General features: G+C 37.8%; 5 protein-coding genes and 1 pseudogene across 5 annotated transcripts; 5 read left to right on the top strand and 1 right to left on the bottom strand.

Annotated features, from left to right (window-relative positions):
• Nucleotides 1-3,596: 3,596 nt before the first annotated feature.
• Nucleotides 3,597-4,517, top strand: LOC103324979 (uncharacterized). Its single transcript, XM_008227103.2, has one exon. It carries the CDS (start codon nucleotides 3,667-3,669, stop codon nucleotides 4,366-4,368), a length of 702 nt encoding a protein of 233 aa, XP_008225325.2. The 5' UTR covers nucleotides 3,597-3,666; the 3' UTR covers nucleotides 4,369-4,517.
• A 2,051-nt stretch (nucleotides 4,518-6,568) lies between these two features.
• Nucleotides 6,569-7,452, top strand: LOC103324978 (uncharacterized). Its single transcript, XM_008227102.3, has one exon. The coding sequence runs from the start codon at nucleotides 6,685-6,687 to the stop codon at nucleotides 7,252-7,254; it is 570 nt and encodes a 189-aa protein (XP_008225324.2). The 5' UTR covers nucleotides 6,569-6,684; the 3' UTR covers nucleotides 7,255-7,452.
• Nucleotides 7,453-7,769: 317 nt separating this feature from the next.
• On the top strand, nucleotides 7,770-11,852 carry LOC103324977 (Transducin/WD40 repeat-like superfamily protein). The gene is made up of 11 exons (XM_008227101.3): nucleotides 7,770-8,298; nucleotides 8,419-8,515; nucleotides 8,595-8,656; nucleotides 8,771-8,833; nucleotides 8,933-8,992; nucleotides 9,098-9,154; nucleotides 9,383-9,425; nucleotides 9,854-9,931; nucleotides 10,665-10,977; nucleotides 11,090-11,243; nucleotides 11,351-11,852. The coding sequence occupies exons 1-11, from the start codon at nucleotides 8,197-8,199 to the stop codon at nucleotides 11,438-11,440; spliced, it is 1,119 nt and encodes a 372-aa protein (XP_008225323.2). The 5' UTR covers nucleotides 7,770-8,196; the 3' UTR covers nucleotides 11,441-11,852.
• Nucleotides 11,853-12,485: 633 nt separating this feature from the next.
• IRX1 (cellulose synthase family protein) lies at nucleotides 12,486-18,836 on the top strand. The gene is made up of 13 exons (XM_008227100.2): nucleotides 12,486-12,747; nucleotides 13,342-13,418; nucleotides 13,556-13,607; nucleotides 13,691-13,841; nucleotides 14,595-14,861; nucleotides 15,124-15,469; nucleotides 15,550-15,687; nucleotides 16,080-16,205; nucleotides 16,290-16,502; nucleotides 16,762-17,023; nucleotides 17,112-17,311; nucleotides 17,546-17,899; nucleotides 18,030-18,836. Exons 1-13 carry the CDS (start codon nucleotides 12,567-12,569, stop codon nucleotides 18,615-18,617), a joined length of 2,955 nt encoding a protein of 984 aa, XP_008225322.1. The 5' UTR covers nucleotides 12,486-12,566; the 3' UTR covers nucleotides 18,618-18,836.
• Nucleotides 18,837-19,928: 1,092 nt separating this feature from the next.
• Nucleotides 19,929-21,919, top strand: LOC103324975 (receptor-like protein 51). The gene is given in 2 exon segments (XM_089049438.1): nucleotides 19,929-20,203; nucleotides 20,205-21,919. Coding segments are annotated over 2 exon segments (1,476 nt in total). The 5' UTR covers nucleotides 19,929-20,044; the 3' UTR covers nucleotides 21,522-21,919.
• Nucleotides 21,920-23,011: 1,092 nt separating this feature from the next.
• Nucleotides 23,012-24,170, bottom strand: LOC103325001 (SKP1-like protein 1B pseudogene; annotated as a pseudogene).
• Between the last annotated feature and the right edge of the window lie 117 nt (nucleotides 24,171-24,287).

Raw genomic sequence — 24,287 nt, 5'->3', positions numbered from 1 at the left:
GTGATCTTCATTTATTCGTTATGTAAATACTGATCACAATTTTTTTTCTTCTTTCTAGTGGAGTTGACACATGTATATGTTGGTTTCCTTTTCTTTCTAGGCCAAAGTTAACGGGACCACTGGATGTAATTGGTGAAAGCTTGTGTGATATATATTCGATTCGATATATAAAATAAGTACGTGTTAGTTACAAACAAGTATATGTATATGTATATGTATATAAACACAAATACATATTTAAAAAAAATGATTTTTATTTTATCTACTTACACTCCTGTTTTAGTTATAAAAGGAGTGTAAGTGGATAAAATAAGAGAAAAAGGAGTTGGGAAATCACTACTCTAAAAAAACCAGTTTATTAATTAAGGAAACTTCCGGGATGAAATAGAGAAAAGTTTGCAAGGAAGTTAGTTAGTCTTGAAACTTGAAAGAGTAGTATAGAGAGAGGGAGGTAACTTGTAATCGCATGTTCAGTGTTAAAAACCAGCAGCCAGCTAATTAAAAAGAGGTGACGACGAACATGGTAAAACATATGATGGTCAGCCTGTGATTATAATTTCTTGAAATTTAATAGTAACTTTTTTTCTTCTTCAAGGAATGTTCACGTATATACCTAGTAGTACAACAGAGCAGAAGGAAATGAACGGGCAGTAGGTAGCTAAGGCTGTGGTGGGGAATGGTGATGGAATAAATGCTACAGGACCACTTATTCTTCACTGCTATCTAACTAGCTACTCATAAATTGGATGTGCTCAGAATATCCCATGTATATATTTTGCTGGCAATTTTAGCCACACTTCCTTCATCAATATCATCTCACCTATTATATATATAGCTAGGTGCATGAACAAAATCACCACAAGGAAGAAATGAAGGTGCATGGCTGTATTACTGGGCAATTACTCCTTTGGCAGTTGACTGCTTGCTGGCCTTCTGCTGCGTATATATGATTATATATATATATATATGTTGCAGTTTGTATATAGAGTGAGCTTAGCTATCTCACTGCCAAAGGAGATTTGCCCGGCAATTCATCTGCTGTGCAATTTGCAAATTAATATTCACATCCACCCACCCACCAATGTTCATCATGCATGAAGACATGCCAAGGTAAGGATTTATATAGTCCCACTAGATGCCTTAATTGATTTTCAATTAGGTGGTTGGTCTCAATTAGATGCCTTAATTGATTTTCAATTTGTCTAAAAATGAAGACTTGAAAAATAAACGGTTTGGATCGTTGAAATTTTTTTTCGTATAATACCTTAAAGGGTATCCCTCAAATAAAATTATTAATATGATCGCTTAGTGGAAAATATATATAATGTAGCTGATCAGTAATAAAGGGATTAATAAAGAGACTTCAATTTTCAATTATTCTCGATGCACAAAAAAAAAAAAAAGCAATAAAAGCGTTTGGTTGCACCACCACATGTTTTGATTGATCAACTAGCTAACTTGTAGCTCATTTTCATTCAGTTTCATATAGGTTCATGAAACTGCAGGGGTTGACCAGTTTGATGGCCACCTTCGTCATCATCATCACTGGTTGACAAGAGCAAGAGTACATACATATACATATATATATATATATATATATATAACTTGTTTCACATCGCTGGAACATTTTAATATTCATTTCCAAGTCATTGTTTTAGAGAAAACTGTGAACCTTAGTTCGTTATCAGAAGTTAGTTATACCTAACTTTCATTACAAATGGGAAACAGAAAAAGGGAGAAGAAGAAGAAGGGAGGAGGAGAAGTATAGGGCACTGCATGTGAACTGTGGAGCAGTAACCGCTTAATTAGTTGAAAGAAATATACGCATGTGGGAACTGGGAATTAATTACTCGACATATGACGCATATGGGTTTGACTCCCAGACCCAGTCAGCTGGCTGCCTTCCCTTCCCTTATATTTATTCATCTCAGCATATATGAGAATATTCTTTCTAATTATTATGTATATTATCTAATTGACTTCTCTCAGTCTTCACACGCTACATATCTAATTATGTATTATGTATAATATCTAGTTAGACTTCTATTTTTCTATAGTTTACTTCTAACAATTTCCTAATACGCTCGAACACAGAAAACTCATGAAACTTTCACTCCGCAACCACAATTACTTGCTGCGATAACTAAAACCAAGTGATCGGGTTGAAGTTTTCTACTTTCTAATTTAGCGTAATTTTAAGAATATCACTATAATAATCACATTGTAGATCACATTTTTTCATTGAAGATCCTATGTTTATAATAATAGATGTAATTTGCAGTAAAACATTTGTTTTTGTCTTCTAAAACAAATCAGTATTATTACTAAGATATTTACCATTATTTAAATTGTTAGATGTCCAACAGTTGACATGACATATATCTATACGTGCACACATAGGTTTATGACATTCTTAACAACTATTGTGGAGCCCCAAAAAGTTGTACCATACTTCCTTCTTCTTTGGCCCAACCGGGAGAGACTTTCATGCATATCGGGTACAGTACTTTTTGCTATCCCGGTTAATAGCGTAACTTTTTTATCTGTTATTAAATTGGCTGGAGATAGCAAAACTGTGCTATCTCCGTTACAAGAAAAATTTCTTTTTTTTTTTTTTTTCAGCGAAAACCATACTTCCTTTACCTCCCACACAACTGTCCCAGTCTATAAATTTCATCAATTAATACACTATCCGCTTAGAATAGTAGTTTGAGTTTCCAAACTAATACATTACCACTTCAAGCGCACACGCTATCATTCTAAACACAACAATATTATTCCAATGTTCGCAAATGGTTCGCACTTACTACAGTGAAACACTGAAGAAGAATATTTCTGATATATAGTCCATAGAAATAAAGGTGCAGTTCAATTTAAATTTGATGCTGCTCTCCTTCCATGCCCTGAGCCCTCTTTCCATTTGAATCTAGATTTCCCTTACTCTCACCACTTGAATGCAAGATATAAACAGAAACAGAGAATTCTGAGGTGCACGCACAAATCTTACCCACTTTTTAGGTTGCAAGTCCATGTCAAAACCTTGGACCAACTACTTGCTGAAGCGAGATAAGCATGAACCCTGTTTATGAAAGCAGTTAGATTTGTGTAACTCTGAAGCAAAGGAATCATTATTTGCTATGCTGATTCATGATTGTTAGGTCCACACACTGGCACTGCAGATGATAAATCTGACATGTCACCACTGGTGTATATCTCAAAACGTGTTTGTGGTTTATAATGCAGACAAATGCACGCTCATGTTTTCACATCAGCAAAGGAAAGTTTCCTCAATCCGGGTTCATCTAGTAACTTCCTTCCACACAATGTAAAGTTTAGCCACACGCATTAATGCTTCGGTTTGGTTTGGCTTTTCTTAACGCCACCTAATCCCCCTCACACGTTCTTGTCTTGTCACTTTTTGATTTTTCTTGCTTACTCGGCGCAATTAAAAGTAAGACAAATAAACAAAATTATTAAATAAAGACTAAAATGGAAAACGTGGAACAACATGTTGAATTTTTTTGGTAATATCTGGGAAACGCCAAGGGCATTTGTGTAAAAATATAGGAAGGTGTATGCATCTATAAAGCCATCCACGGCAAATACTTGCACCACAAACGCAAACGAAAATTGTTCCTGATTTCTTTAGCCGCCACGACGCCATTGATGGAAGCCGACGAAGTAATGGAGCTCTATGATTCTTACTGGTTTCAGCTCGGAATCTTCGAAAAGCAACCAAATTCATCAAACCCATCAAGGATTGAAGCAGACCCAGTTCTTGAAATTGAAGAACCATCAAAACCAGAGCTTTTACGCATCCCGACCCTCCTCCATACCAGGTCCATGAGCGACGAATTGAGCTCCAAAACGAGCTTCAACTCCAGCTCCTCTCTCTCACCAGACTCAGTCCTCCACAGACCGAAGCTCTCCACCATTCTTTCTGGCAAGGAAGCCACAGAAGTTGAAATCCCAATACAGAGACATGTCGAAGAGTCGCCAAAGAAGATTACAAGACGGAGGAGGAATAAGAAGAAGGGTCAGAGCAAGAGCTTGACAGACCTTCAATTTGAAGAGCTAAAAGGGTTTATGGATCTTGGTTTTGTTTTCTCAGAGGAAGACAAAGAAGATTCAAACTTGGCTTCGATCATTCCTGGGCTGCAAAGATTGGGGAAGAAGGACGGCCAAGACGAGGTCTTTGACGAGTCTGCAATTCCAAGGCCTTACCTTTCCGAAGCTTGGAAGGTGAGGGATCAAAGAAAGAGAGAGAAGCCATTGATGAATTGGAGGTTTCCTGCGTTGGGCAATGAAATTGACATGAAAGACAATCTCAGATGGTGGGCTCACACAGTTGCTTCCACTGTTAGATGACGAATACTCCGCTTCTAAGATTTTTTTTCTTTTTTTCTTTTTGGGTTTTGATTCAATTTCTCTTTCAGTTCTGTATACAGAAGATTTAGGTCAATCAATATTGTTTTACAATCTTGTAAATGTAAATAAAGGTAGAATTTTTTTCATAATCAGCTTATGAATACTTGTTCTTTGCTCTGCATTCTGATTCATAAAAAAACATATATTTTAACCAACTTGAGGGATGTTATTCAAAATTGAAGCTGTCTTGGTTAGTGGGGGAAGAAAAGTAGCTTTGAAATGTCGGACCTATCAAGTTCTCATGAAACATATCTACTTCTGCTCATCCATATCTTAAGCACCCTTGTTAATATTGTTGTCGTTTGGAAAGGGTTCACTAGTGTAGTGGTTCGAAGAGGGAAAGATTTTGGGTTTGAGTTTTAGCATTCATATAGTGTGTAAGTTTATTATATTATCGTCAGTCTAATTAGTGTAGTAGTTTGAAATAATTACTCTCTTAAGAAAAGTCTTGATTCAAGTTTTAATATTTATGTAGTGTGTAAATTTAATATATTATCGTCCCTCAATTGGAAGGTCCCTCTAAAAATATAGTTATCGTTTAGTTTAACTTGATAATCATGGTCAATCACGGTCCAAAATATAGACATAACTCTTAGTCATTTATAAAATAAAAACGTCACCAAAAACATGTATGATAGTACATTCACGTGGGCTGAGTTATCAGTTACTTCTTGGTGGATTTAGTATGACAATGTCAATAAGCTAATGCCATGTTAGACAACCTAGTGAGCTGTGATGACATAATGTTATTACTTGGCTTATTTGGGTGAGAAACTCTCAAATAATGGGAATAACACTTTTTGCTATCTCAAATTAATAACGCATGACATATGGATAAGTTTTCCACGTATCATTGTGTTAGTAGTTGGAAATAGCAAAATAGTGTTATCCGCGTTACATGTAAATCTTTTTGCCTATTTGGAAGTGATAAACAATGTCAGTTAAGGGTCGCACACCACAAGATTGGGAAGGAAAGACAGAATCCATGCATAGTTTTATTGCTTGAGAGTAGATCTATCAATGGATCAGATTTTGATCCGAATTTGATTTGAATTCGGTGCAATTAATAATAGATGGATTTAACTTCTCAATCTAATAATCTGATTACGATCCGAATCGATAATCCGATTATAAATGAATTCGAATATAGAGTATAGTTGAACCGATCTAACTTAGTATGAAGTATAATTTAGTTTTTCTATGCTTTATATTAATAATTTATATGTGTAAATGATGCTTACACTTAAAACTAATTTTTATGATAAAATATCAAATTTTGATATTAAAAAAAAAGTAAATAAATACAATTAAAGAATGAGGCTTCTAATGAAATTTTGATTTTTTGTACATATCAAAATAAATCCGATAATAATCCAAATCCGATGCGAAGCAGATATGAATTAATAGGTGCAATCCGATAGTTCAAATACGATTGGAATATGATAATCCGATTATAAATGAATTCAAATTTGGATTGAGGTATATTTGATCCGAATCCAACCCATTTACAGGTCTACTTGAGAGACTAATTGACAAAGATAGTGTATCCTTTCTTTATGCTCAAGTTCGATTCTCCTCCTTCTACAGAATAATTAAAGTATTGATTTTTCAACAAAAATATATCGTGCTTACACTCGTAGATATGACAAATTTTGAAGAGCTAGCTCATTAAAAGAGGTGAACACAAATAAACTCCATAGCAAAGCAAGTGACTAATTGATTAATTGTGCGCAATTAATTATTAATGACGCATCACCTGCATGAACACAATTTTCTACATCCTAATGTGGTATGGGATCGATAGTATACGAATACGTTGTGAAAACTCAAAGGTCAATCAATAAACAAAGTTTTGCTAAAAGTTCCAATACACCTTAGTATTTTAGATTTCCCCAAAAAGAAATCGTCGAAATTAAATTATATTAAGTAATCATATCGCTTTCACGTTATTTTTGGACCGTTGGGTAACTTTTAGGCCTAATTTACGGGGCCCATCGCATTTGCCCAACGTAAACACACCGCCCACTGTCTACTGCCCACTGTTTTTTTGCTCCAGGACCGAATTACCCTTAAAGATTCTTCACAGGATCTCACAGGTATGGAAGGCTAGTTCAGTAATATGAGATGACATAGAATGAGAGAATATTTGCTTTGCCGAAAGGACTCGCGAGGGTCCTTCCAAATAGAAGCTGCAGTCGCCAAATACAAAGCTCTGCCGTCTGCTCCTTCCTTGACCCAGTGTTGTTGTTCTTCTTCATGGACGGTTTGCGCGTCATGGAGGAGACCATGGACTCTCTCTGGTTTTTCAGCAATGTCTTCTTCTCTTCAAGAGCTACAATTTTGGGTCCAATTGAGCCTGTTGAAGAACCTGTCAAGGAAGAGTGCTCCAAACCCATGTCACCAATTGCTCAAAATCAGCAGAAAAATTCCCCACCAGAGGCCCAAATGTCAGTTCCATTGTGCCCAAAATGTGAAGAACCAGAAAGTTTGAAGCTTGATATGGAAGTGGTGGAATATTATTATTCTCCAAGTCCAAGGTCAACAGAGAAGGAAACGAGTAGCAGGAGGAGGAGGAGGAGGAGCAAGAGAAGTGTGCAGCAGCAGAGACATAGGAGAAAGATTCTTGGAGAGCTTGATGAGTTGGGTTTGGATGATCATGTGAAGGAGGTGATTTCTGGGTCCTGGTCGTCCTCTAATTGGATGGTTGAGGGAAATTGTGGGTATAATCAACAATGTCAGAACAATATGCCTTCAATCAGTGATAATATGGCCATGAAAGAGCATCTCAAGTCATGGGCTTATGCTGTTGCATGCACTGTCAGATGAATTTAACCAGCTTCTAGGATTGTCTAATTATAGACTTGAAGAACACTGATCTCACCTTTGCTCTCTCTCTCTCTCTCTCTCTCTCTCTCTCTCTCTCTCACATATGCGACTAATTCTGTTGTTTGATCTGGGCATGCCCTTGACAATGTAATGATCTGATATCTGATTCTGTTTAATGGTATTTTAATTTAATTCCAACTGATATGTGTCAGATGACTCTACATGAAGTTGAAATGTGACTGAAAGTTAGCAACTTTCAGGGTCAGCTTCCCCCTCTTAGACACAAGTACTGTATAGTCTCCGCTATGTGCACCTTGCAAAATGTTGAACGACAAACCAAAGCTTGGCTTATTTAGCAGGAAAAAAACCCATTGCTGGGAAACTTCAGCACCAAAAAAATCCAAAATAAGAATTCACAGGGAAAGTTCTGTGTCATGTCAATTTATGCAAGTAACTGTTCAGAAAAAACCAGAGGGGTTCACATGCGTATAATAGACCCATTGACTATCTATCCCTATGGCTAGGCTGACTATTCTACTGCAGTGCAGCCCATGTCGTCCTTTTAAAAAATTGCAACTTTCTGCTTTGAACTTTTGGCAGAAGTGAATAAAGGCAGAACATAATCCATCAACCATCTGCAACTTGTCAAGCAAAGTTAAATTTTTTGTTTTTATCAGTTTGAGAAGTTTTCTCTTTTGAGCATTGGATGCACTGATCAAATTGTTGGGTGCATTTAGAAGAGGAAAAATAAGAAAACTTGAGGTTGCCCTAATATTAGCTCTGGGCTGGGCCCAAGTATATATTGGACTGGGCTTGATTTCGCGGTAAACCAAACCCGACCCAAGGAGAAGCGCCGCCGCCCACCAATCCAACTTCTCTGCCTGCAACATGTCTGATTACGAAAGACGAAAACGAAGAGAGTGAGGAAAGGTGAAGGCGGAGATGACGGACCTAAAACCAAGGCGGCTGAGGGGCCACAAGGCCACTGCCACGTGTTGCATCGCCTCTGTTGCTACCCCTGGCCTCGTCGCCACTGCCGGAGAGGTATGGTTATGGAGGAAATTTTAAAAAAAATCAAAATTATGGAGTGTTTACATTTTATGGCAAATTGGGTACTTTCGTGTTGAAATTAAATAGAGCTTGGTGTTCATGTTGTGTATTCAGGATGGCTGCGTTTGCTGGTTTGATATGCGATGCAAAGATGTGATAGATATTATGGAGGTGGGAGAGGAACCTGTTTCATCATTATGTTTCAGGCCAGGTAATGATATATATGATTATGTTTCACATATATGTTTAGAATGAAAAGTTTGCAAATTGAATTTTGTGGGTTGGCTCAGGAAATGAAAATATGATCTTTGTTTCATCTGAGAACCAAGTCAAGAGCTTTGATGTGCGTCTGGTAATCATCGACTCTCTCTCCTCTCTCTCCTCTCTCTGTTTGAGTGTTTCTGATATTTTTACTTGTACAATGCTTATAAAGTTTTTTTTTTTTTTTTTTTTTCCCATTTTGAAGGGGAGTTCTTGCTCATGGAAGCCATTGGAGAGTTATGATTATAACAAAGAGGAGATAAATCAGGTATCAGTATTCAGGTAGACTTGGTTTTGATTGCTTAATTAACTTAAACTTAGCTACCCATTTTCTGGAGCTTATCTGCGTGTATGTTTGTCTATGTAGATTGCATGCAACTCTAAGTCTTCTTTTCTTGCTGCTACGGATGATGGCGGTGAAATTAAGGTCACTTCTTATTACCCATCTTGCAGTTTTTGCAGTTCATCTGTTATCTATCTCGTAATGTATGTAGTTTGTAATTTCAGCTGCTGACTGTAATCACTGTGGCAGATTATTGACATTTGTCAGAAACGCATTTACAAAACATTAAGAGCTGGCCATACAAGTGTATCCTTTTTTTAATTTTTAATCATTTAAGCACTTCCCTTTTTGTTCTTCTTCAAATTATGTGACTCATGGTTGGCTATCAACAAAACATTCTGCTGCATATCTTTTTATTTTCCTTCTTTATTTTGTTAAATTCCAATTGCTTCCTTCCAAGAATGATCCGTTCCCTTGAATTCTTTGCTATCTTTCCCTTGTATTTCCGTCACCTTAACTATATACTACACACAGATTTGTAGCAGCGTGCAATTTCTTCCTTGGAGACCGTGGGAAGGTATATCTATAAGATTTTCCTTGCCCTCTCTCTCTCTCTCTCTCTCTCTCTACCATAAATTGTACTGATGGTTCCTTTTAAAATATGCCTGAAATATATCAATTCAGCATGTTGAAATCATTGAATATTAGTTGGCACATTCTAAAACGAAGGCCATTCCCTTCATGTTAAGCATTTTTCATCTATCATGGTAATTTCAACGAAGCTTTGAGTGTCTCTTATCATGTTTTGATTATGTGCTAACATATACAAATCTTAGCTCTTTTGTGAGTCCACTGTTGGGTATCTTTAAGGATATACTTGAACAAGGTACAAAGAGCATAGATGTCATATCAGTGCGAGTTTCTTGAAGAATCCAGTAAAACGTTCATCTCTTTCTACTCACAGATAATTGACTGCCAACTTCTGTCTTGGGGTATCTTGGGCAGTTATCACTGGAGGTCTTGATTCAAAGCTTGTGATGTGGGATTTTTCCAAGGGGCGCCCTAACAAAATTATGAATTTTGGTAAAGCATCTATCTTTTGTAATCTATAACTTTCTCTGCATATTGGTTGCTTTTCATAGCTCTTATGACATTTAATCAAAGTTGGAATTGTTTCCACTTCGGCAATTCATTGGAACATGGAATTCCTTACCTACAGAGTTTGCCACTTTGCATTGCTCGGCGCAAAATATGTTTTTTTTGTTTTTGTTTTTTTTCCATTTTTATTTCATACTCTTTCAAGTACTGGAGAACCTTTGTAGAATTTTTATTATTGATTTTCTGGTCTATAAGATACATAAGAGTAGATCTCTGTCCAGCATTCTGAATATGTTTAGGCCATATAACCAGGTGTGAAGTGTGTGGTCTACGAAGTTGGAGATAGAGCAGGAATTGATAAGCTTGTGGTAGGCTAGGAGAAACGTTGACCTTGAGTAATTGAAGGTTCAAGGTGTATAGAGCCACACATGCACGTGCATGCATGCATATACGCTCAAAAGTTTAAAATATCTAGGGCAAAAAAATGCATGCATCTTTGCAGCTGCAGGTGATTAGACAGGCTGTGCACACAATAATTTAATATGAAATTAGAACCAAGGCCTTTCAATCCTCTCAACATATTGACGGACTTTACTTTGGTCCTAAAAAGTTGATCATTTGATGGTTTTATCTTTTATAAGAACAGATGAAAATCAATGTGGTTCAGTGGTTGGATTGATCTTTTTGTACAAATCTTGCTTGCTATTCTTCACTGCAGGCTTGTCTGACACAAATAATGGTGATGGCAAGGAACAGTGTTTCAATCCTGCTTTTGTTCACGCAATAGCAGTTCCAGAAATTGATATGTTAGACAAATCAGACAAGGTTTGTGTTGTGGCTAGGGGTGATGGTGCAGTTGATGTGATTAATATAGAAGCTGAACTTGCTACCATGAGGTCAAAAGATTCTAGAAAACCTCAGAAAGGATCTCAATCAAGATCAAAAGAAAAGGAAATCCCAGATCAAAATGGATGGAAAAGCTTGCATTTGGATTACTCATCAGGCGGTCATACTGCTGCAGTTTCTTGTGTGTGAGTAATAGTCTGATAGACTTAAATGCAGTGCGTGTGAGTAATAGTCTGATAGACTTAAATGCACTGCAAGGAAACTTAATTCACTTATTGACTAGAATGTATTTTTCAGGGCATTTTCGTTGTTTGGGGATAGTGGAAGATTTATAATTTCAGGTGGAAATGATAAGTTGGTAAAGGTCTGGGATTGGACCAAGTGTCTTGATGCAGGACAGACTATCAGCAGCAGTGATCTTCTACATTTGAATATCAACCTCAGCAAAAAAGTGAGTTATCGTTGCATCTTCACCACCACTTCTTGAACTTCAGTTTCTTGCTTGTTTCCATGTCATTTTATGTGAAGCTTCTGATCATGGAGTTGATGCCTTTGCAGGTCAATTGGGTCTGTACTACTCCAGCTGATGTGGAAAACCTTGTTGTTTGTGATACAACTAAGGTGGTAAAGGTCTATTCTGTTGCCTAGATTAAAGCTGCAGTATCATTGAATATAGAAGCTTATAGTCTCGTGTGGCAAACTCATTCCGGCTCTAGGAAAACTTGTCTACTCTTTGCATTTTGTGCCTTGAACAATGCAATCCTTGATCGCCATAATCAGCTTGATGCACTTTTAAGGGTTGGTTCACCCCTGTATCTCATGATCTGTAGATGTTTTCTACTTGTGTAAGTTGGGGAATCAGATGCTAGTCTGTAACTCTGTATCATGTCACTGCTGGGATCGCCTATTATTTGTTTTGTTTTTGGAGTTTTTGTTGGTATGTCTTAAACACAAAATTGTGAACTCCATATTGATATTGGTGTTTATGAAGAAAATGTTTATCCAAACATAATTGAAAAGGCAATTTTTCTTAAGAATTTAAAGCTGTAATTATGGATTCTATATTAACTTAAGAACCTTTAACCCATTGATTCTGCAGGTTCAAAGCCATTTATGTAATGAGTTAATTGGGCAATTTCCACAAAATTGGAAGTTACATTTTTCTATCCGATTTATAGTATCTTTCTTTTTTCTTTCTTCTTATATATTCCAAAGTAGAAACTAGAAAGCAAGAACGTTGCCGATTCTCTCATAAATGTGTGACAAATTCACCACGTTACACCTGTGATTTATGACCATCTTTGTTAATCATAATGGCCAATTCAAACGTTGAGGCCCATTTTATAAGGCAAGCTTGTAGGGCCTCTATTTGGAGACTACAGATAAAAAGAGAGAGACAGCTGCATTCTTCTTCTTGGGTTTTTGGTGGGAAAGATAACAGACGTTGGTTAGTTAAGGATGTACCTTGCCCAACCGAAACCTTCCTTAGACTTCCCGCAAAAATTTCAAATCTTTTTTCTTTTAGGAAAAACAAAAGAAAGAAAGAGGTAGCTTCCCATCTCTCTCTCTCTGCAGATACAATGACACCAACACCCCAACTTCCACACCCTTCCAACCACCATACTCCACCTCCTTCTCACCATTTCAAAAATGGGGTTTGGACAATTCGTATAAAACCAGCAACAAGACCTAGATTGGGAAGTAGAGTGAGACCCCTCTCAGGCTTAAGGTATTGGGTGTCCAAGGAAATTAAGGAAACACCAATATTGTCAAAATGATGCAGTCTGGGATTCCTCTATGCAACACCTGCGGTGAACAAGTGGGGCTTGATGCCAATGGGGAGGTTTTTGTGGCTTGCCATGAATGTAATTTCCCTGTTTGCAAGACTTGTTTTGATTTGGATATCAAGGAGGGGCGTAAAGCTTGCTTGCGGTGCAGCACTCCCTATGATGATGGTATCTCTTGTACTTGGATTTCTCTGATCTATGTCTATATTTTCAGATGCTTTATTATACTTGTTTTACTTGGATTTTTCCATATTGATGCTTTTACTTTTTGAGGCTCACAATTTAGTTTACCACCATTAGTGCATATTGGCAACACCCTGCGACAATCACATGTATAACTGGAAATTATATACCTGTAAGTTATAGAAAGAGTTTGGTTGATGACATCATAACAACTTTTTAGGATAGTGATTAAGTTCACATGCACTTGATGGGGGATCAAAATCAAACCTTTTCTTTCTCTTATGCTGATTTGGGAAAGTTAATCTTGTGCAAGGTATGCAAGGTTTGGTTCCCCTATGTGCTATTTGGATTTTGGAAATGATGCAAGGAGAGTATAAAACCAAACCATGCATAAAGTTGGAGAAGTTCTGAAATTATGTCTATTTAACTTTTAAGCAGTTAAAATAGTTTTTGGAAGGAGATCCAAAAATGGGTTCATTTGGTCTTGATTGATATGTATATTCTTTACAGCTTGTTACATATTAAAATTGGTAGCTTTCATGATTTCTAAGCTATATAATGGTTTTTAAAATTCTTCAGAGAACTCACTGGCAGATGATGAAACAAAGGTTTCTGGCACTCGATCTGCAATGGCAGCTCACCTGGATAATTCTCAGGTATGAAACAAAAGTTTCTACAATTCTATAATTTATAGGTACTTTAAGTAGAATGAGATAATATTTTGTTTATACTCAGTGTGTTTAAGAACATTAGGTTTCTTACAGCTTGCTAATTTTTATATTTGTTTAAGCAGGAGATCGGAATTCATGCTAGGCACGTCAGCAATGTGTCTGCAGTGGATAGTGGTGAGTCATATTTCTTTTTCTTGCATGATTTAGTACCCTTGTCTCTTTTTTTTTTTAATTATCTTATTTTGTTATCTTTGAAGAATTAAATGATGAATATGGGAATCCAATTTGGAAGAATAGAGTAGAGAGTTGGAAGGATAAAAAGGATAAAAAGAGCAAGAAGAAAAAGGGTGCACCTAAGGAGGAAAAAGTGGCTCAAATTCCACCTGAGCAGCAGATGACAGAGAACCAGTAAGTACAATTAAAACTTGGGTGATTTATATAAGATGCTATACAAGAAAGAAGATAAAGCCCTTTCAAAAATAAAAGGGCATTGCAGTGCTAGTTTTCTGATGTAGGGTCTGTTTTTAGATTCTTTTCCAAAATTTCTCTATCTCATTCAAACATTCATGTGTTCATGAAAGGAAACACTTATGTGTTTAGGCTTATATGAGATGGAATTTCTACATATGCTGTTATTTCGGGTTGGGATGATGTTCTATTTCCATTATAGTTATCCTGCCATTCCAAATGTTGGATACAAGAAAAGAGAGGAGCATTCATTCTATAGGCTTGTCTATGAGTTATGTTGAGATATAAAAATCCCACATGGGGTAATCTAAGCTTACATCTCAAAATATAAATCATCTGTCTTTCCATCCATTACCTATAGGTTCTTTGTTTTGGGTTTGGATGCTAACTTTAGCAAGTTAGATCTATGCTTTTTAAGTTATATTCCATGCCTGGGGATAGAGAGACACAATCAGGTTTTACACAGGACATTCTGTTTCGTATCTTTTATATCAGAAGTGAAAATGGTTCATATACACAGTTAATGAAATGATTATATCAATGTTTTGGGAAGTTTCAGAGTCTAATTTTCCAAAAAAAAAGGAAAAGAACCAATACGATGCATGTATGAATTTGGATGTGTTCAAATCATATTCATATGTAGCATTTGATGCTTTTTCTTGTGTGTTATTTGACTTATGGCCTTCTTTGCAGTTCACCAGATGCTGCGGAACCACTTTCAACTATCATTCCACTTCCACCTAACAAAATCACACCATACAGAGTTGTAATAATTATGCGATTGATCATTCTTGCCCTTTTCTTCCATTATCGAGTGACAAATCCTGTTGACAGTGCTTATGGTCTCTGGCTCACTTCTATCATATGTGAGATCTGGTTCGCTTTTTCTTGGGTGTTGGATCAGTTTCCCAAGTGGTATCCAGTTAATAGGACTACATTTACTGACAGGTTATCTGCCAGGTATATATTTTCAACTGTATTTTTTATGCTTCAACCTCGTCCAACATTAGTCAGTTGATGTTTCAAACCTTCATATAATTACATGTCATGATTAGTGAGTAAACACAGGGTTTTCTGAGACTAACCGGAAGAATATGAAGGAAAGTACAAATGAATAGTATATGTTTTTAAAAACTGTTAATTTCTCAATTGTATTCTGAACATCATTTTAAATGTTCTTTTTGGATGTTATGTGAAATGGTTGTATAAACTTCCATGCCAGGTATGAAAGAGAGGGTGAACCCTCCGAGCTCGCTGCTGTGGATTTCTTCGTGAGTACAGTTGATCCATTGAAAGAACCACCTCTGATCACTGCAAATACTGTGCTTTCTATCCTTGCTGTAGACTACCCTGTCGATAAAGTTTCTTGCTATGTGTCTGATGATGGTGCTGCAATGCTTACTTTCGAATCTCTTGCTGAAACATCTGAATTTGCAAGAAAGTGGGTTCCATTCTGCAAGAAGTTTTCGATTGAACCACGTGCACCTGAATTTTACTTCTCACAAAAGATTGACTACTTGAAGGACAAAGTGCAACCATCTTTTGTGAAGGAGCGCAGAGCAATGAAAGTAAGTACCTAAAGGTTGAAGCTGAATACTCATGAAATTATGCTAGCTGAAAGCTTTCATTAATTCATAAACTTTTACAGAGAGATTACGAAGAGTTCAAAGTGCGAATGAATGCTTTAGTAGCAAAGGCTCAAAAAACACCAGAAGAAGGATGGACTATGCAAGATGGAACACCTTGGCCAGGAAATAACTCACGTGACCATCCTGGCATGATCCAGGTAGACAGCCTATGGTTTGTTGAGTTCAACTTCTGAAATTTTTCCATTTAGAAAATTTCATACTTCTCTAATGGGTTCTATATTTGTCGGTGCTCGAAACAAAGTCTGGACAAGGTTCACTTGAGCTATATTTAGATACCTGTAATCCATAACTTAAACGCTCTGTTCATGTGGGAAACCAAGATTTTGAAAAGCATATTGCTTTTGCATCTGGAGTGATACTTTTTTTTAAGTGCCTTGAGGGATATTTTCTAGCCTTGGTGAATACTGTTTTTCCATCAACTATCAGTCCATGCTCCTTGTTGTGTCTCTTTATAAAGAGATTTTCAGCGCTTCATCATATTGTAAATAATTGATTTTGACATATAACTCCTCTTTTTCACCCTCCTCAGGTTTTCCTTGGACATAGCGGTGCCTATGATATTGAGGGTAATGAACTCCCTAGATTGGTTTATGTCTCTAGAGAGAAGAGACCCGGCTACCCACACCACAAGAAAGCTGGTGCTGAAAATGCTCTGGTATATATACATACTTTAAGAATGATAATACCCATGTGAGCACTATAAAGTTTCATGCAAAATTGAATGACTGGCTTGATACAGGTACGGGTGTCTGCAGTTCTCACAAATGCTCCATACATCCTCAACCTTGACTGCGATCACTATGTTAACAACAGCCAGGCAATTCGTGAGGCAATGTGTTTCTTGATGGATCCGCAAGTTGGTCGAGAAGTATGCTTTGTGCAGTTTCCTCAGAGATTTGATGGCATTGATCGCAGTGACCGATATGCCAACCGTAATACGGTTTTCTTTGATGTGAGTTCAAAGCTATCATGCATATCCACACATTTTAATAGTAACCTTAAATGTCCTTGTATAGGTGAACTGTTACAAAGGAATGCAAGACTTGGAACTTTCAAGCTGTTTTAAAAGTAAAAGAAAAATAAATATAAGAAAGAATTGAACATTGCCTTGTCATTAGTCAGAATTTTAGCATTAGACTCGTTGAGATTCACAGTGTGTTTGAAAAGAACTGTGAACATAGCTTTGAAAATCTCTAAATCTCTAATTTCAGGTTAACATGAAAGGACTGGATGGCATTCAAGGTCCAGTATATGTGGGGACAGGTTGTTGTTTTAATAGGCAAGCCCTTTATGGCTATGGCCCTCATTCCATGCCCAGCTTATCCAAGGCTTCATCATCATCCTGTTCATGGTGCGGCTGCTGCTCTTGTTGCTGCCCCTCTAAGAAGCCGTCTAAAGATCTGTCAGAGGCTTACCGAGATACAAAACGTGAGGAGCTTGATGCTGCCATATTCAACCTCAGGGAGATTGATAGTAAGTCTAATCACTCAATGAAACTGGATATAGACAAATGGCTTGTTGAGCTTTCAGTATATAAAATATTTTGGGCTTTCTTATGCAGACTATGATGAGTATGAGAGGTCAATGCTGATTTCCCAGACAAGCTTTGAGAAAACTTTTGGCTTATCATCTGTATTTATAGAGTCTACACTAATGGAGAACGGAGGAGTGGCCGAATCTTCCAACCCATCAACATTGATCAAAGAGGCGATTCATGTCATTAGCTGTGGTTATGAAGAGAAGACCGCATGGGGAAAAGAGGTAGGATTTTGTTCCACCTTATGTAAAACAAATGGATGGGACTCTTGCAGTTTTACCAAAACTAGTGTCAATATTATTCTGGAAGATATCATAATCTTGCAAACCTGAACAATGTGTGGCCTTCTAATCAATTCTTGGCTGCCTTTTGCTATAATCCTCCTATGTTGAAGATGTACTACATTTACTAAGCATGTGTTCTTTTACTCAAACGGTTTTATATTCTCTTTTTCTCAGATTGGTTGGATATACGGATCAATTACTGAGGATATCTTAACTGGTTTCAAGATGCATTGCCGTGGATGGAGGTCAATTTATTGCATGCCCTTGAGGCCTGCATTCAAAGGGTCAGCTCCCATTAACCTTTCCGATCGACTGCACCAAGTTCTCAGGTGGGCACTTGGATCTGTGGAAATTTTCCTCAGCAGACATTGTCCTCTCTGGTACGGGTTTGCAGGAGGCCGCCTCAAATGGCTTCAGCGACTGGCATATATTAACACTATCGTTTACCCCTTCACATCCCTCCCTCTTGTAGCTTACTGCACAATTCCTGCAATATGCCTTCTCACAGGAAAATTTATCATACCAACAGTAAGTTTTTTCTACCTTCATTGTCTCAGACTAACATGGAAAAAGCAAGGATAGTGGTGTTACCAATTATCTTTTTATGCATGCGTATGATACATCAATACTTACTGTGGATCATTCTTGTAACTTTCAGCTTTCAAACCTGGCAAGTGCCTTGTTTCTTGGTCTCTTCATGTCCATCATTGTAACGAGTGTGCTCGAGTTGCGGTGGAGTGGTGTGAGCATCGAAGACATATGGCGTAACGAGCAGTTCTGGGTGATCGGAGGTGTCTCAGCCCATCTCTTTGCTGTCTTCCAAGGATTTCTAAAAATGCTGGCAGGAATTGATACCAACTTCACTGTCACAAGTAAACAGGCCGAAGACGCAGATTTTGGTGAGCTCTACATGATCAAATGGACAACACTGTTGATCCCCCCAACTACACTCCTCATTGTCAACATGGTTGGCATTGTTGCTGGATTTTCTGATGCACTGAACAAGGGATATGAAGCTTGGGGCCCACTTTTTGGCAAGGTTTTCTTTGCCTTCTGGGTGATTCTTCATCTCTATCCCTTCCTGAAAGGTCTCATGGGACGCCAAAACCGGACCCCAACCATTGTTGTCTTGTGGTCAGTGCTCTTGGCCTCTGTCTTCTCTCTCGTTTGGGTCAAGATCAATCCATTTGTCACCAAAGTTGATAGCTCAGCCCTTACTCAAAGCTGCATCTCCATAGACTGTTAAACAAACTTTTCCACGATTTTGGCTTCATTATATAGTTTCAAGCTCTGAGCATCAAAAGTTCGCTTCTTTCCGGAAGTGCCAATCATAAATTTTTTTGTTTTTAAGTTTAGAAACATTTGTAATGATTCTTTTTTTCTTTCTTCTGGGTTTTGGACAATCAGTGTGTAAAGAATTAAGCATTCCTGCACAGTATCAATGTAAAAACCAGTGTTCGACAAATCGGCCGCCTAGGCGGGTCTAGGCGGCGCCTAGGCGCTAGCCGGGTCTAGACGGGTCTGGGCTCCTGGGCGGGTCGGGTCCTTTTTTTATTTATTTTTTTATTGTTGCCTTTTTGATTGCGTAGGATAAGAAAGAGCTGGACGCCACGCAAATACAGACCATGGGCTTTCGGCCTTTTGCCTTTAACGGAAAACTAATTTTCAAAAGAAAGTTGTCAGACTTAGATAGCCCTTAACTTACTATTTAATTACATCATTAGCCTGCTGAAACTTGAAAGTTGAAATCGGGCGTTGAGTCGTTGACCCATTTTCCTTCTGGTATGGTTCATGTGTTTTCAAACAATGTACACGTGTCCTCTCACATTACACATTTCATCTCATAGCTCATAACAAAGCCCTTGGTTTTATCTATTATTTACGCACTCAACCTATTAGCCTTTGCATACAAGCTAGCATCCTTTTATTTTAATAATTAACGTTGCTGAAAGAAACGGAAAGAGAAGAGGTTTGGCAATTTTGGATTTAGGGAGGTTCATCAACTAAATTATGATCAGAGCAAATAATTTCATCCAAAACCACCTAGGCCTGATCAAACTTGCTACCCCAACTTCGTGGCTTAAAAACTGTAAGTGTTAATATCATAACTTATAATGTCAACAGTTAAGTAGAAGAGTGAATGATGAATCGATGCGGATATAAAGTAAATTATATATGTGCAATTTATAAGTACGAATATCGTTAAAACTTGGAGCATGAAGTGAGCTATAAATTCAAATACAAACTTCAAATATACATTTTATAGATGTGAAATGTGTGTTTTATTATACACACTGCAAATTTAACTTAGAATCCTGTGATGAGGAAATGGATTTTATGGAATTTTCCTTCCCTCCAAACAAAACGACAAAGAGGATGTATGGTAGAAATTAGACAGGTAAAAAGTAGCAGCATGAGTACTACCAGCAACAGCTGGACAAAGAAAACAAAGTCCCATTCTGTAATTTTATGCAGAATTCAAGGGCATAGAAGTATTTTAACCAGACACACACACCATCCTAAATCTGATCTCATGATCTTCCCAAGCTCTCTCACTAGTCACTGTACACACACACACACACACACACTCAAATACCTCACATAAATTCATACACACACTCTTCCCCACAACCCCAAGCTCTCTGTGTCTCTGTCTGTCTCTGTCTCTGTCTAATGGAACCACCATTGCTGCCCAGTCTGCTTCTCCACCTCCTCCTCCTCTCCACCACCATCACCACCACCTTCTCAGCCTCTGCTCCTCCTCTCCGCCCCACCCTATCTCCTACCTCCTCCCCAGCCCCACCAAAGTCGACCACCCCCAAAGCCCCATCTCCTACCTCCTCCCAACCCCACCAAAGTCGACCACCCCAAAACCCCATCTCCTAGCTCCTCCCAACCCCACCAAAGTCGACCACCCCAAAACCCCATCTCCTATCTCCTCCCAACCCCACCAAACTCCACCACCCCCAAAACCCCATCTTCACCATCTTCCAGCTCTTTAGACCCAAAGCAACTCAGAGCCCTCCAATCTCTCAACATCCCAACCTCCAAAGACCCCTGTACCCAACCCTCCCTCCTCCCCCCCAACACCACTCTCTGCGACTCCTCCAAGCCTTTCCGCCACATCCTCTCCCTCCGCCTTGCCAACTGCTCCGACGACGTCGCTTTGTCCTTCACTGCTCTCAAGTCCCTCTCCACCCTCCAGTCCCTCCAGTTCTTCAACTGCCCCATTGCCCCTATCCGCTTCCCGGCCGATCTCGTTGCCTCTCTCCACTCCTTCACCTGCATTAACAGCCTCCGCAGGCTCACTGGCGTCTGGCTCGCGCGCCTCCAAAACCTCACTGATCTCACTGTCTCCAATGTCCAAGTCAATGCCTCTGGACCCTTTGTCATTCTCGGCAACATGAAGAAGCTCAGGTCTGTGACCATCTCTCATGCCAATCTAACTGGTAGTCTTCCAAGACACTTGAATTTGAACCTTACCCACATCGATTTTTCGGGTAATAAGCTACAGGGGAAGATACCCTCTTCAATCACACTCCTTGAAAACCTTGAAAGCTTGAACCTTTCCTCTAATTCCCTCAATGGAGAAATACCCACTTCGTTTGGGGACCTGATTTCACTAAAGAACGTGTCTTTAGCTTCAAATTCGTTGTCTGGAGCCATACCAGAGTCAATGTCTGCAATTCCAGGGTTGGCTCATGTTGATCTGAGCTCCAATCAGCTGAATGGTACAATTCCAAAGTTCCTCTCTGATATGAAGAGCTTGAAGCACTTGAATCTTGCAAACAATGACTTCCATGGAGTTGTGCCTTTCAATGTGTCATTTATAAGCAAATTGGCAGTGTTCAAGATTAGCAGGAACAGTAATTTGTGCTATAACCACTCTGTTTTGTCATCAAAATTGAAGCTTGGGATTTCTCCTTGTGACAAGCATGGATTGCCCATGTCACCTCCTCCGGCCAAAGGCGATTCATCAGCAGAAGACAGCAGTGATTCAGATTATGATGACAGTGATGGAGATGACTCTGATCAGAAGAAGGATCGTCATCATGGGCCAAGTAAGGTTGTTCTTGGTGTGGCCATTGGGCTTTCTTCCATAGTCTTCCTCATTATTTTCTTGGTTCTTCTCTCCAAATGGTGTGGTTGAAACTTGAAATTGGATTGTTTGTTGATTAAAGTTTTATTAGATTAGGCCAAATTGGTTATTGAAATTGAATTTTGATTAATTTATTATTATACTCAATGATGAGGAGGAAGAGTAGATGGGAAGGTGAAAAAATTGAAAACAAACCAAAAAAGAAAAAGGAGGGAGAGGAATCATTAATTTGGAGTGTTATTTTTATCATTGCTTTGATGGCTTGCTGGAGAAAAGAGCAGTGGGTTTCCATTATTTTGTGATAGATGTGCCCAGTGGCCACTTGGGTGTATTATTTCTTAGCTGCCATAGAGCCTAAAAGCGGCTTCATCTGTTTTCCAGATTATATGTATGTAATTTTTTTCTTCAGCCACAAGCATTTATCTTCTTTATTTATTTATTTTTGATCAGGCAGCTTTCTCTGAGTTTAATTGCTTTCTTCTTAGTGTATATATTCATGAATTGATAACAATGTGGATTGGCTAAATATTTTTCTTGTATTAAAGTTTTGGTACAATTGGGGTATATTCTTAGTTGATAAGTTAAGAGGTCATGTTCTTTATGCTCTTTTGGTATATACACATAAGACATGTAAATTTGCAATTATTTTAGGTCACTAGATTTCCTTTTGAGCACACCCAGAAAAAAAAAAATTATTTACAGCTGTCTCTACTTGAATAAAGAAAAGGACAGTGGTAGGCTGATGATGATTGATTTATAAAGTGGAATTATGAAGAATGATGGTATGGGAGATATATGAAAATTTATGCTCTTTTTCTTTTTCTACTAACAAATTTAATACAGAATCACTTCCCAACAACACAATCTTGCTGTATTTTCTCATAATTTCATACAAAAGAGTGATAATTGTATAGAGGCTAAAATCGTATTTTAGGCTCTTTACATTTGTTTCGTTTTTCAACCCCGAAAAAAAAAACAGTAATTCTATTTGAACACGCTAAATTGACGACATGCGATTTAAGCAGCCTAATTAAAGTTAATTAGGGCCGTCGCCGTGTACCAGCACGAGCAGCCATGTTGGTGGCACAAAGATACAGAATTTGAGGGGAAAAATAATGGCTGTCAATGAGGAGAGATGGAGGAGGGAGGAAGAAAAGCTTGTTTTGCTCCTCTAGGATTTCCGATGGAAACCTATGTCACCGGTGGCTATCAATGGAGAGAACAAATAGGGCAAAAGCTCATAAGGTGAAAGGCTAAAAATAATTATTTTGTATATAATAAATTAGCATTAACAAAATTATAGGCACTAACAAAATTATGATTTTCTTTCATTAAACCAAAAGACTATTTCAGCGCCATGGACATGTACCAATTTATCTTTCTATTCTTTCACAAACCAGGTTAAAGCTTTCCTATTTTCAATTTCCAGACCCAAGAAAATAAATTTAAATAAATAAATTTCCAAATTCTAAACTAAAGCAAAAAGATATCAAATAAATCGTTCAGGCAATTTATTGATTTTTATTTCATAACTAGAATATAATTAATTCCCATAACAATAATCTCTAGAAACCAAAAAAGAGACCCTAAACAAAGAACGAGAAAGAAGAAGGAAAAAAAAATACATAAAAGAGACCCTAAACAAACAAAACTTTTTTTTCTTTCCGGCCTGAACATAAAATCATTACATGAAATCTACCGAAGGGTTGCCATCGATTATTTCTTTTACGAGCTCTGGTGGCATATCATTCTTGAGCTTAAACACTTCGCGAATCTCGTCACTTTTCTTTCCCTTGATCATATCTGCAACCTTTTGAGTCACTTGAGCCACCAATTCCTTGTTGTATAGATAGTCCGCGGCAATCAAGATATGGTACAAAACTGCTTGATCAACATTAAGAAACTCAGCGTCCCACTCTTCGAGTTCCTCTTCAGTCTCTTTAGCCTTTGCATGCCTTTTGCACCACTCCATCACCTTGCCTAGGATTTCGGCAGTCACGTTTGGTACTGAAATCTCGTCGCCCTCACAGCCTTCCTCCACCATGTTCTTGATGGTTTCACAAAGTACCGCCGCAGCCTCATTTACTTCAATTATTTCGTCATTCGAACACCGCAATCTGAAAACCCTACTCTTTGACGAGGACATGATGATGTTTGAAGAAACTCTGAACCGCTGTGAATTAATTGAGAAGAGAGTGGAAGATGGTGATATATATATATCTTAGAAGACTTCTCCTAATTCTTGCAGGACAAGTAATATTGTCTTTCCAACTATAACAAGAATTCCCACTTTTGTTCTCCTCCTCAGATAAGGAAGTCTTTTTTTTTTTTTTGGTATGAATTTAAAGTGCAAATTCTCTGGGGATAATTTGTAGAAAGAAGGTACGGTGTATTGGAAGGCCTTCGATAGGTACTGGGATATCAAGAGCGTATCCTTTCTTTTTCAATACAGAGATTCACTTTTCAAAGAGCTTATCCCTTTCCTTCTCTCTATCTGTGAATTTACAAGACAAAATTCTCATGGTTTCAACTTACAATACAGAGCCTGGTTAGCAATTTTGCGTAATACTTGTATTATACATGTACATACATATTTTTGAATAATACTTTCGTTTTCCATACACGTCTCAAAGACTTTATAAAATACATGTTTTTTTTAAAATCAAGCATACAATACACGTATGTCCATATTCTTCATGTTTAATACACGTACATTTTACAAAATTTTAAATAATATGGACAAAAATAATTTTTTTTATTAAAACATTATCTAATTTCATTGTGTTATAAAAAAAAATTTTGCCGAATAATACACGC

This window comes from Prunus mume, linkage group LG3, assembly GCF_029339155.1.
Source record: "Prunus mume cultivar Tortuosa linkage group LG3, ASM2933915v1, whole genome shotgun sequence".
Classification (NCBI taxonomy): Eukaryota; Viridiplantae; Streptophyta; class Magnoliopsida; order Rosales; family Rosaceae; genus Prunus; species Prunus mume.
This window is presented reverse-complemented; position numbering and strand designations above follow the sequence as displayed.

Coding starts and splice junctions, on each gene's coding strand:
- LOC103324978 (XM_008227102.3), top strand. CDS start 6,685: ATGGACGGTTTGCGCGTCATGGAGGAGACCATGGACTCTCTCTGGTTT.
- LOC103324979 (XM_008227103.2), top strand. CDS start 3,667: ATGGAAGCCGACGAAGTAATGGAGCTCTATGATTCTTACTGGTTTCAG.
- LOC103324977 (XM_008227101.3), top strand. CDS start 8,197: ATGACGGACCTAAAACCAAGGCGGCTGAGGGGCCACAAGGCCACTGCC. Junction 9,155..9,382: donor TAAGAGCTGGCCATACAAGT/GTATCCTTTTTT, acceptor TACTACACACAG/ATTTGTAGCAGCGTGCAATT. Junction 10,978..11,089: donor ACTGCTGCAGTTTCTTGTGT/GTGAGTAATAGT, acceptor TGTATTTTTCAG/GGCATTTTCGTTGTTTGGGG.
- IRX1 (XM_008227100.2), top strand. CDS start 12,567: ATGATGCAGTCTGGGATTCCTCTATGCAACACCTGCGGTGAACAAGTG. Junction 12,748..13,341: donor CAGCACTCCCTATGATGATG/GTATCTCTTGTA, acceptor AAAATTCTTCAG/AGAACTCACTGGCAGATGAT. Junction 17,900..18,029: donor GAAAATTTATCATACCAACA/GTAAGTTTTTTC, acceptor TGTAACTTTCAG/CTTTCAAACCTGGCAAGTGC.